At 42.8% G+C, this 13,119-nt stretch overlaps 1 protein-coding gene across 1 annotated transcript in view; it reads left to right on the top strand.

Moving 5' to 3' along the window:
• The first annotated feature begins 289 nt into the window (after positions 1 to 289).
• ext1b (exostosin glycosyltransferase 1b) overlaps positions 290 to 13,119 on the top strand; it is a 133,214-nt gene continuing 120,384 nt past the window's right edge. The window contains exon 1 of the mRNA XM_022683328.2: positions 290 to 2,431. Within this exon, the coding sequence (XP_022539049.2) occupies positions 1,431 to 2,431 (1,001 nt within the window). The 5' untranslated portion in view covers positions 290 to 1,430. The remainder of the gene's footprint in view (positions 2,432 to 13,119) is intronic.

Below are 13,119 nucleotides of genomic sequence, written 5' to 3'. Positions count from 1 at the left end.
CTGCTTTGTGTGTGTTTTTTATTTTATTTTAGGAAGGTGTCCTGTTGGTATAGTACTGCTTTGTGTTTGTTTAATTTATCTTTTTTCCTAATAATGTCTGTATTATTGTTACTGTGTTATTTGTGCACAAATAAATTTAGTAAAAATAAAAAAATCTCGACATAACTGCGGCTGCGCTCTGGTACCGAAAGGGTGCCGCTAAAGCTCCGCCCATTCCGCCGCCCGGCACTGACCAATCATCGCACGGGACGCAGCGTGGTGGGCGGGGCGCGGAGCTGCCGTCGTGTCGGGACGGGAATGTGAGAGAGGAGCGGAGGAGCGAGCGGCTGCCGAGTGGTGCGGGGGAATATTCGGGATCCGGGCGGCGGGTTAGCGCGCTGATATTCTGAGTTAAACGCGGGGAGAGTGCGGGCTGGGCGCTGGATTTGGCTGTGCTTCGTTTTGTTGGGCTGGAGACTCTGCTTTTGTTTCCTTAGCGGCTCTCCTACTCCTACTGCTGCTTCCCCCGGGAGCCGCCGTTCTCTCCGCCCGCATGAAAGGAGCTGCTGCTCGGATCTACTTCGTTGGCGTGTGGGGGTCCGCCTGGAGGAGAGGGGGGGAGAAATGCAGGGATTTGTGAGGTTACACTGGCCACAGTGGTAAACTGCCCTCCCTCATTGTAGGGTTTCTGTTTGGGAAATTTAAATCCCGGTGCTTTTAGCTATGAGTTTGAATGGAGGAGTAATAGGGGGGAAGCTGTTCGTTTTTGGAGTGTTTTGGGACTTGGGGCAGATACAGAAGGAAGGTAAATAAACGGACTAGTTAGTTAGAGTTGCTAGGAAACCCATTTCCCTTTTCCTTCTTTCCTTTCTTTCTGTTGTTTCTCCCTGCCTCTCTCCCTTCCTAACTCACTCCTGGATGGTTGGAAGTTGGCTAGCTAGCCAAGCTAGGTTAGCTACTAACTAACTAGTTGGAGGAAACAACTAATCTAGCTGGAGTCTAAAGGATAGTTAATTTAGTTCACTGGATTTATGTGTTCGTAATGTGTACATATCAGTTCTAAGGCAGTGTGATCTTTAACTCGCTAGCTAACCTATCTAGTTATTGAGGAGGAGGAGTATGTGTTAGCTAGCCAGCTTACTACTACTACTATTACTACTACTACTACTACTACTATGCTACAACTTGTTCTACAGCTCAGCTAACTATAACCTCGCTAGGGAGAGTGTGGGAATAGCCTTCCTTCTAAGTCGCCCACATGCTCTTGATCAGCCTCCTGGTGCGGGAACGGCGGAATCCGAGGCTGAGGGAAGAAGACCCCGTTCGAGCAACTCCGTGCAGGCTGGTGGAAGACGATGGCAATGCCGGAGCCGCGGAGCTGGAGGCGGTAAGAGAGCCCGACTCGGAGCCCCTCGACCTTGGTTTGCGAGCACCAGCGTCAGCGCCGACCCATGCAGGCCAAGAAGCGCTACCTGATCTCGCTGCTGACGGGCGCCTCCCTGGTGCTGCTGCTCTACTTCGGTGGCGGCGGCGTGCCGGGCCCTGCTCCGGCCACTAGCCGGCATGAGCGCGCCCGAGGCGGCGGCGGCGGTGGAGGAGGAGCCGGTGGTGGTGGTGGAGGAGTTGGTGGTGGAATTGGCTCCGGGCAGCCGTGGCCACACACGTCCCACACCTTCCAGGCGTTCAACCCGTGGGATGAGACGGACACCGAGGAGTACAACGCCCACGTGTCGCCGCACCACAAGCGGGAGGTCCACGCCAGCGTGTACCGGGGCAAGCGCTGCCGCATGGACTCGTGCTTCGACTTCTCGCTGTGCCAGCGCAACGGCTTCAAGGTGTACGTGTACCCGCAGCAGAAGGGCGACAAGATCTCCGAGAACTACCAGAGCATCCTGGCGGCCATCGAGGGCTCTCGCTTCTATACCTCGGACCCGGGCCAGGCGTGCCTCTTCGTGCTCAGCCTGGACACCCTGGACCGGGACCAGCTGTCCCCGCACTACGTGCACAACCTGAAGGGGAAAGTGCAGAGCCTGCCGCTCTGGAACGACGGACGCAACCACTTGATCTTTAACCTGTACTCAGGCACCTGGCCGGACTACACCGAGGACCTGGGCTTCGACATCGGGCAAGCCATGCTGGCCAAGGCGAGCGTGAGCACCGAGAACTTCAGGCCTAACTTCGACGTCTCCATCCCGCTCTTCCCCAAGGAGCATCCCCGTGCCGGAGGCGAGCGAGGACACCTGCGGGCCAACAGCATCCCGCCCTTCCGCAAGTACATGCTGGTGTTCAAAGGGAAGCGCTACCTGACCGGTATCGGCTCGGACACGCGTAACGCGCTCTACCACGTGCACAACGCCGAGGATGTGGTGCTGCTCACCACCTGCAAGCACGGCAAGGACTGGCAGAAGCACAAGGACGCGCGCTGTGACAGGGATAACGCCGAGTATGACAAGTAAGTGACTGCCAACTTTGATCGTGGGGGTCCAGTCTGGGGTCACGGAGTTCCTGCCTCAGACACACCTGGTGTGTTAGAGCAGGTGAATTCCCAGGTTGTGTGAGTGAGTGAGTGAGTGAGTGAGTGAGTGAGGGCTTCAAAGCCACAGTTCTCCAAACTGTATATACTTTTGCCCAGCTTCTCATATATCCAGCTAACTTGAGTTATATGCAAGTTGTGAGAAGAGTCTGAGAGCACCATATGCCATATGCAATTCAAGACCTAGTTAACAAATAAGCCAACCTACATTGAATATGTTATTTTATATATAAACTGGTTGACCAGCTGGTCTAAAGCTGGATTTTTTTGTTTAGCAAGGAGGCCTTCCCAGCCATAGTGCTCCAAACTTCATATACATACGTTTCTCGGCTTCAGTCCAGGGGGTGTCTCACTCATCACTCATTTTGAGAAGAATATGAGAGCAGGTATTTCCAGGTTGTGCAGGAGCAAGCCCTGATAAAATATCCAGCTGGTTATCCAGAGAAAACTAACTCTATACTAGTCAAGACTTAGTTAACAAACAAGCCAACCAGCATAGAGTATGTTTTATTTCTGGTTGACCAGTTTGTTTTAAGATGGATTTTTTTTTTGTTAAGCAAGGAGGCTTTCCCATCCACAGTGCTCCAAACTTCATATACTTACTTTACCCAGCCTTAGTCCAGGGGTTGTCTCACTCATTCAGCTAACTTGATTAATTTATTCCAATAGAAGAAGTTCTGAGAGGAGTCTGAGAGCAGGTGAATCTCCAGGTTGCCAGCTTGTGTATGAGCGAGTCCTGCTAAAATATACAGCTTGCCATACAGAGAAAACCAACCCAATGCTATCCAACCAGCGAAGAGTATGTTTTTTTTTGGTTAACCAGCTTGTTTTGAGCTGGATCTCATGTCCCAAGCCACAGTACTGCAAATACCTCCCCACGGTTCAGTCCAGGGGGTGTCTAACAAAGTAGGATTTGTCATTTAGCCACATAGCGTGAGCTGGCCTGAGCTTAACCAGATAACATGAGTCATGTGCAAAAGAAGTGCTGCTTTTGAGAAAAAAAAGACTTCTATAAGTTTTACTGTTTTATGTTTTTTTCCCTGCCCTTACACACCTAATTCACCTCATACAGAACATAATTAGATAATGATCTAAATATAGCAATGCTCCCAATGATGAGCAGCCCTCCCTCTGCTTAATAATTCCCAGTTTAGTCCATAGGGTGTTTCACAAAGTAGTAAGTGAAAGTTTGGGTTGGGGTGTCCACTGAAGCCTAGTCCTGAAATAAACATCCTTTTGAATAGAGATTTTCCATTTAAAGAAAAATATAGCCAGTCTAAAGCTATGCTTAATCTATGTCAAAGTTTCAGACTAGAATAATTTACTGTTTTACTGCCTTAAAACATCTGGAATGTTTGAGCAGGTAAATCTCCATACTGTTATCTCTTAGATTTATTCTGTGGAATGTTTGACAAAGTATTATATGTCAGTTGACCAAATTTGTGCTGGGCTGAGCATAAGCAGATAATTTGAGTTATGTGCAGTAGAAGTAGTACTTTCTACTGTTCTGTGGCCCTTATTTATCAAACTTCTTGAAGTAAGAATGCTGATCCAGGATCAGTTAAGGGTTACTGAATTCTATTAGACAGCTGATGAGAGGTGATCTTAGATCATTACGTTTGCCGTTGCCATTTAAAGAAAAATATAGTAAGTCTTGGGCTGTGCTTGATCCTTGTCAAGAAAACTGACCCTAAGAGTTTGCGTTTACTTCCTTAAACCACCTGCTCATGTGTTTGAGCAGGTAAATCTCCATGTTGTTCTATCTTTATATTGTGGACTGTTTGACAAAGTATGATTTGTCCCTTGGCCAGATTACTTGTGCTGGCTGACAGTTTAAATGATAGTAAAGGGTGACTTTGAGTGAGAAAATGTGTTTCTGTATTCTAAACATTAATTAGTTAATGATCTGCAGGGCAGGTGGACACCACTTCCTATAAGTGTTCAGTTTTGCCCTTAGCTTTATAATTACAAAAAAAGTCCTGCTTTGTGTATCATCGGGTGGTGCTTCCCAAAGTAGGTGTTGTCAGAATTTAGGCTAGTAGGATATCTTGTAGGCTGGCTGTTAACTGAGAGATCCTGCTTTGCAAAAAGCCCTCAGTACACTCTACTGTTTAGTGTTTTGTCTACTGTAACACATCTGATTTGCTTCACAAAGGTAATGATAATGATCTGCAGGGCTGGTGGGTCTCCAGAACTGGGGCTTCAACGTCAAGGCTAGAAGTGGTTTTAAGTGGCCTCTATTTCTCAACGCTGTAAAGTACAGTTTCCAAGTTCCGGCTCATTGACGGGTTTCACAGGGTACGAGTTGTCAAAATAGCCAGATAACTTACAGCCCTAAAATCAGGTTTGTGTGGAAAAAGTAGGTGTTGTATATATTCCAGGCTTTAGCTAAACTGAGGAATCGTTCTGTATAAAAACCTCCAGAACTGGAGCTGGACACTTTCAACTCCAATTCTGCTCTGTGACCCATTTACTAGCTTGGATTCTGAAGAATTTATTTATGATAACATAAGCTAGTTATCAGGACTGTCCCACCATAGCAAAATTAAGGTATGATCCTATTGCCAGACTTCAATTCTGTCTTAATTTATTCAGCTATATTAATAAATTGGTCAAATAGCTCAGTGGAATCCTAAAATCTACTGTATGTACCTTCATGTAGACTGTAGCACCAGCCCCATTAATAATAATCTATCTGATCAATCTAATTACTGTTTTCGTGGGAGTAGTGAGTTAAGTGGAAGTAAAAACCTTCAAGAAAGTGGATCTCCAGAAGTAGAAGGAGGCTTGATGACCACAGCTGTACAGTTTAGTGCTCCCCTGCTTGAACGCACCTACCTGACTCACTTCATTAGAAGATGATGATGTGAACTGCAGGGCAGGTGGGCCTCCAGGCCTGGAGCAGGGAAAATCATGTCCTGTAGTGTAATGAAAGTGAGTTCAGTGCTGGGTGCTGCTGGGCTGTTCTGCAGGGCTGTATTAAAAAGGGATAGGTGAGTGCTTTAACAGGCTGGTGTGCAATTAGTTGTGCTGGTTGAGCTTATTACTCACTGTGTCTCTGTTATCTACCACACTGTGTATGTTCACTCAGTAGTCTACCAGCCCTTAGAGCTTTTTAAAACCCTAATAAGCCTTATGGTTAATATTCAGCCATTAATCCTAATTCAGAATCTATTTTGAATTATTTGATGTACTTTGTGGAGTCCCACAGGGTTCTGTTCTTGGGTCAATTAATGTTAATTAAGTTTTACTTATGAGAGTTATGTAGTTATCAGAAATACGACAGTGTGTTGGCTTATACTGTACATGGTCTAAGGTGTAAACATTAGTCATTGGTTGTGAGTTTATTTAGATTTGGATTATTTGTCCGGCCCCCTATCCAGTCCGCTTAGGGGGAAATGTCACCAGATAAAGCAGAACTGAACTTGAATTGAGCTCAGCTTGATTTGAACACTCTGGAGGCTCTCAGGGAACATGAGGGAACACAGACTGTGTGCGATTTTAAGATTGTGAGCCACTTTTATTGCCACTCAGAGCTGTTGACAGGTTGGGCACACACACTCAGAGCTTAGAGCACTGGTTCGCTCCTTTTCAGCCCTGAAAGAACCCGCAACTTGCTTCTTTTGCCTTTGTGTGAACCATTAAGTCAGTGCACTTTGTCCCACTTTCCCCCTTTTCTAGCAGTGGAATTTCATGTATCTCATATTTCACACAGTTCTCTTGGCTTATGGTCTCGAAGCTTAAGTAGGCAATGCTTGGACACGTTTCATTTACCTGAACATTAAGCCATGTGCAGATCAGCTGAAGGGTGAAATGAAACGGCCGTATCCTCGTTGACCTCGCCTCACTTTCACTTGATGGAGTGAAAATATTGCCTTAGTTTTATGTGGATATGCTAGAAAAATATATTATGTAATATTTTTATTTCCAAACAATACAGTGGAAGTATGTTTAAACAGCAGTTCATAGAAGTAGCGTTATGCAAGAATTGGTACTTCTTGCTTCAGGGCTTCCTCTACAGTCGGGAATACGAGTTATACGAGGACAAAATTGAATGCATTTGGTCGTAAATTAGCCTTAAATGTCATGCTGTCCCCACAGATTTCTGGACAAGGTCAGAGTTGCAGAACTGTCACTGAAAGTTTCACGTTGAAGCTGAAGTACAGGGCTGGACAGTAATTCAGTATCAGTAAATATCATGTAGCTGGCGCGCTTAGCAATGACGTCCATGTTATTCTCTCTATTAAACAGTCAGTGGAGCATCAACTGACCTGAAGCTGCTATTTTAAGGTAAAAATGCTACATAATGTTGCTGTAATGTCATATTAGTGTATTACACTACTGTTTTAAGACTATTACCTTCCTTCTAAGCCTGTTATCTCTACTGTAACATATTAGCCCAGCCACAGCTGAGGCATTAATAATGACCCCTCTAAACCCGAGCTTAGGAAACGCGTCCTTGTAATTAAGTGCGCGTTATCAGTCCGCAGTGCGTCTCTGTCCGCGGCTTCGTGCAGTAGAGCTATTCTTTCCTGAGGAGTATTTGTGTCTGTGCACCTGCGCCAGGTCACCACTCATCCTCCCACTCCTGCTCCCTCCTGCTTAGCCATGGCACTAATGTGCAGGGGATATTTTTGGCATCAAACCCTTCCCTCCCAAGACACTGCAGAGGTGCTACTCAGCAGGACACGCTGATGTTAATTGGGAAGCGAGTGTGTTTGTGGACAGCTGTTTGGAACATGAGCAAGCTGAGCCCAGCAGAAATGCTGCAGCTGACATGGGCCGGCGTGGATTATTGCTTTTTCTGTGTATCTACGGGGAGGAGAGGGGCCTTGGCACTGAAGTGAGCGAATTAGGTTGGTCGATGAACATTAAACATTGTTGTTTTATTCTATAAACTACAGAGAACATTTCTCCAAAATTCCAAATAAAAATATTGTCGTTTAGAGCATTTATTTGCAGAAAATGAGAAATGGCTAAAATATTAAAAAAAAGATGCAGAGCTTTCAGATCTCAAATAATGCAAAAGAAAACAAGTTCATATTCATAAAGTTTTAAGAGTTCAGAAATCAATATTTGGTGAGATAACCTAGGTTTTTAATCACAGTGCGATTCATGCATCTTGGCATCATGTTCTCCTCCACCAGTTTTACACACTGATTTTGGATAATTTTCATGCCACTCCTGGTGCAAAAAAAAATTTAAGTAGTTCAGATTGGTTTGATGGCTTGTGATCATCCATCTTCCTCTTGATTATGTTCCAGAGGTTTTCAATTTGATAAAATAAAATAAAATCATCATTTTAAGAGTGCAGAACAGTGGCCCTCTAGGGCCAATATTGAGAAATACTGCTCAAGAAGTGGGCCATAAGGAACCATTTTTGTGTTTTAGAATGGGTCAGTCAGAGGAATGTTTTATATAAAGTATAAAGGACCAAATGGTTCCATATTGACACAAATATGGTTTGTCTTGGACGTCATTCAAGCAGAACCATATGAAGCATATTTTATTTTTAGAAGGGTAGTATTGTTTAATACTCTTTCATTGTTTTCTTGTTTGTTTCCTGAGGTGCTTTGTATTATTGTTTTTTTCTTGTATCAACTGTGGAGGTAATATTTTGCAGCCAGTCAAATAGAGATCAGTTGGGGAAAGTATTGCTATACAGTACATTGAGCTGGGGCTGTTTTAAAGGAGGAATTTGGAGCTCTAAATAGTCTTTGGCAGAATAGGGTTTAGTTACTAATTAGGCCAGGTAACCCCACATTATTATATCTGTATGGGTTTATTGGCAAAACACCTTACTCTTCATTCTTGTACCTTAGTAGAAATGACTCAAGCGTCCATTTTTGGATTTTCTGTTTATTTTCCATAGGCCTGTCACAATAATTACTTTAATGGCTTATCATTTGTGTGCTGCGTTCCAAAGCATTGGCTGCATCCAGAGTAGGTAGCAGGTAGCAGTCTTCCCTGCTCCCAACACACCTGGTCCAATTAACAGCATATTGGACCTATTCTCAACACCCTGTGATTGGTCCAAAAGTGTTTCACTATCCTAAAAAGTGTTTTGCATATTAACCAACCCATGATTCAGTTGATGCAGCCTGTGGACTGTATCTCTGTATGTCTTTGCTTTGATTGAATGTTGGTCCTTTGGTCCCAGACCATAGTTTGTGGTAGCTTTTACACCTGCTATTTTGGTTCGAACCAAACAATGTAGGCATAAGGACTTCCAAAGGGTTAATTCAGGTATCTGTTTTATGTATTTTTTATTGAATTAAGTATCTGTTTGTATATCTACACACACAGCTTCTCCAAACATTTGCCCAAAACCTAAATTTTAGTGGAAGCCCAAGTCATTTTAGACTATTTCTGTTGTTTATTTATTTATTTTTTTGTTATAAAATTTGGGCACAGTGTCAAACAACTTCCAGATTCATATTGTGTCAAAAATTTAAAGTTTTTTTTTTATGAGATCTGTTTGGTGTCATCAGCTGTAATCATTTTCTTCATTAGAATGAAGTGACTTTCTTGCAGATAGCATCTATTTTTAGAATAAGAAAAGTTTGGTGGTCTGTTACATCTAGACATCAAGGTTTGTGGTTCCTAAACCTCCAGACTTAACTCTACCTGGCTAATTGCATAATTGTAACATTTATCTTTAATGCTTGACAAGATTTAAAGCAGTGTTTTAACTGTTTCCCAATTTTTAAAACCACATTCATAACTTCTCACAAGTATGTAAATATAGTGATGATGTACGCCTGCTACCCACAGCTGTAAACCACCCTGCACTTGCCCATGCTGATGTATTGGTGGTCCAGCCGACTGTCTGTCATGCTTGTAGAGCATGCTCTCAGAGTTCTGGCTCTGAGGGCCAAAATTCCACCGTGGGCCAGGCTGAAATATGTGTGTAGTGCCATACCACGCATTAGTAAACAATAGAATCATTCAGCACGTCCGCCGCTCACTGACTGGGTATGCACAGGAAATCCTATCCATCACAATGTGATTTGTGGAAGTTGTCACATTGATCAGATACAGATGGAGGAAATGATTTTAAAGCCCCCTGTCCACGGGGGGGATATTCAATCTGCCATCCCGGCTGCTGCTCCATCAGTGTCTTAAAGCTTTTCCCCCTTTTTCTTTTTTTAAAACAACAAATCCTGTTTCCTGTAAAATGAGTCAGAGAAGTGAGAAGAGAAGGAAGGGTCATATTTTTAGTGTTCTAAAGGGGGTGTCAGGTGACTCCTCGCCTTTTAATACTTAAACTAGTAATGTTTAACTGGGTATTTCTACAGCTGTTGACTTTGTTGGCATGGGGGAATGAAGGACACGGGCAGAGATCTGTATTCTGTAAATCACCCTTGATTTAGTTTTTTATGGCAAATATTTGTCATGGCAAGCTTATCAAGTCTGCTGAACATACAAGTTTAAATCTCTTGCAGTCAAATAGAAAGTAGTGCTTTTAATCATGCTGGGTCTGTTTTGATTGAGTTTTTGTAGTGTTGAATTTCTATGAAAAAAACATTCATATGTTGGGTGTAGTAGTGGATAACAGCACTGTGACAGAATAAAATTCAGTCAGATATTAGGCAAAGGGATCTCACTGTACTACATCAATTTGTGTTTTTGGGAAAGACCCCTTACTCTACATTCTCGTACCTGTGTAGAAATGACTCAAGTGTACATTTTCTTGGAAGTGCTGTCTGTTTTCATCAGGCCTGTCACAATAATTACTTAAATGGCTTATCATTTGTGTGCTCGATTCCTAAGCATAGGCTGCTACACCATAGAGGGCTTTTCCATATGGAGGGATCATTTGTGTGCAGCTGAGAACTGCATAGGAGAATGGTGGAAATTAAAACTTTGGAGTTTGTTTTAAACAGTTATTTTTTCTTAATTAGTTCATTAGAAAATATAAAAATGCCTGAAGGCACAAAACAATGGGCTGAAACTTTCTGGTGATTAGGGGGTGTGCCATTTATCGTATCATACGCAATAATATTGGCCAAGTTTTTAAATATCGTGAACGATATTATACCCTGAAATATTGTGCCATATCTTCCACCACTAATGATCACATCTACTTTTTTTTTGCTGTTTGTAGCAAAAGAAAAATTCACACTGTTCTCATTTCCCATTATATATCTACTAGAGACAGATTATATCTGTTCAGTATCATTTACTTTACTTTAATCCTGGATATATGGAGATATATGGAGTGCATTATTAGTATCATGACGTTCTGGATCATTGATTTCTTTTACAAATCTGATTAAATCCTTGTCTTTTTATTTTTATCTTATGCAATAATAAAATAAAATGTTCCTTTTGTTGCAGTAGAGTATTCTTGAAATAATGTTTTTAATTCAATCTTTCGTCATTTCGCCAAGAGTATCAGTAGCCCAAAAATACAATAAAATATTGTGATCTTTTTTAGAGCTATATTGCCCACCCCTGCTGGTGACCTCCCCTTAAATCCTCCAGTCACTTTGTAGAATGTTTCATATTTGTGACCAATAAACTGCTAAGGAATCTTCATAGCACAGTGCTACTGAGGAGCCGTCCTTTGTTAGCTGCAGATAAGGCTTTAAAACACAGCTAATATATGGACCAATCCCAGTCGATTTTGTTAATCTTGATATTGGTCATTCGTGTTTAGTCGCAAGTATGTTGTGTGCTTTTTTTTCTGCTGTCTATTGGAGGTCTGTCAGTGACTTGGAAATATGTGCAGTGTACTCACAGATCACATAACTCTCAACTATATTGCTAAAAAAATATGTTTCCATTAAATACAGTTGATAGACATTTTTGATACACAACATCAGAAATCAGATATGGAATGTTCCATCCATCTGGAACCCACTATCAGGCTTTGCTTCAAATCTCAAAGTTCGTATCACTTTGAGGCTGAACTCTGGCCAACATGCTCAAAACACTCACAGGATAAAACCTCGTAACTTATACAGTGGTCCTTTGGGGTTACCGATACATGTCTTGATGATTTCACATACTGCTGTCCCATGACGTTGGCCATGAAATGGACTTCAAACGGCAATAGTGTAGTTCCTCACAGTTATTTCTAGGACAATATATTATCTAAAATATATTTCTCATGCCAGGTGTACTATTATTTTTTGGTTTGTTTTGGTGTTGCTCTTTTCCTCGACAGGTTTATAGCTGAGTTGTAGTTGTGAGTGGCTAATCGCAGCGCTGTGGTGACACTCGTTCTGTCGAGGGCAGGGCCGGCTCTGTTGAGGTTAACACAAATGTTTAATTTGTGCAGTTTCTGCGCTCCCAACATCTTTGAGGCAGGCTTTCCTACTGCTTGTGTTATTTGTTTCTGTTGTCGCATTAATAAATCATGAATTTTTCATGATCTTCCCTCACTTAAAGCAGTGGCCCGTGATTGTGTGGAAAAATGCTAATGCTGAGCTAATTAACCAGAATAGAGTTCTGCTTAATTACTGATAGTTGATTATATATTTCTGTGCATAATGTGGTGTGACTGCGTTATCTTAATCAGCGAATCTTTTTAATTGTGTGTGTGTGTAAGCTTTCGCATGGTTACAGTTCCTCTGGAGGTTGGAGGATGTTATTAAGTCTATGAATTAGTGAGCGTCTCAGTTCTGGATTAGTTGAGGTGTACCATCGATCTTGTCTGGTTCCTGGGCAGGTAATGACTCAGTTCTGTGGCTTGTGTTAAAACGCTCTTTCCCGCTACAGCCATATTTCTGATGCGAGTGCAGGGAGGCGCACTGATCCCATCACATAGGTGATAGCTTTTGACTAATGGGAGTTTAAAATCCTGGAAAGGCCAAATATGTGGTGCCTCATTGATTTGAAGATTTGTAGATTTTAAAGGTGTAATTGAGGGTTGATTGTGAAGAACCTTTAAAAACAATGGGCCATGGAACTACAAAATGTTATTCAAGCAATGTAATAAAAGAACCATTTTGTAAATTAGATTTGTGAAGACCCATTTAAGAGTTTTTAGAAGTTCTTGACCAAATTTATGATTCTTCACTCGCACCTTTTTTTAAAAAAAGGATCTTTGTGGAACTTAAAGTAGTTCTTCTTGTAGGAGAAGAGTCTACATTATTTGTTTCCACTCCAAAAAAGTCATAAGAGACTTCTGCTGTATCTTCAGGAGGTACTACAGCCCAGTGACCTGCCTGCTCCTAGCCAGTGTAGCAGTCTCACACTGTGAGAATATCTCCGTCTGCTCCCACACATTAACAGCGGCGCTATTTGGGAAGGATTGAGGCAATTCAAGTGGCAGTAAATGAGAGTACAGGATAAGAAGCACAAAACGAGTCTTTTTATCCGCGGCCTGTCGGGGAGCGCTTGACGCACATGAATTAATAAGTGGAAGGTAAAGTGGTAAAAGCGTCCCTCATTCTGAAGCAGGAGGCATGCAGCCAATCGCTTCCCTTTGAAAAGGAATTTACAGAAGCAGACGGTTGATTGGCTCCTGCTTGAGGTCTTTACCCTGAGGAGAATTTGCTGGCTGTGGCCTTCAGATCAAAGGGTTTGTGTGGAAATCTTGCTTGTTTGGGCCGGGCTGATTGAAAAGGCCTGGGTTTGTGGAGGGGACTGTTGGCTCG

Source organism: Astyanax mexicanus, chromosome 3, assembly GCF_023375975.1.
Source record: "Astyanax mexicanus isolate ESR-SI-001 chromosome 3, AstMex3_surface, whole genome shotgun sequence".
Taxonomy (NCBI): domain Eukaryota; kingdom Metazoa; phylum Chordata; class Actinopteri; order Characiformes; family Acestrorhamphidae; genus Astyanax; species Astyanax mexicanus.
Note: the sequence above shows the minus strand (reverse complement) of the source record. Positions and strands in the feature narration are given on the sequence as shown.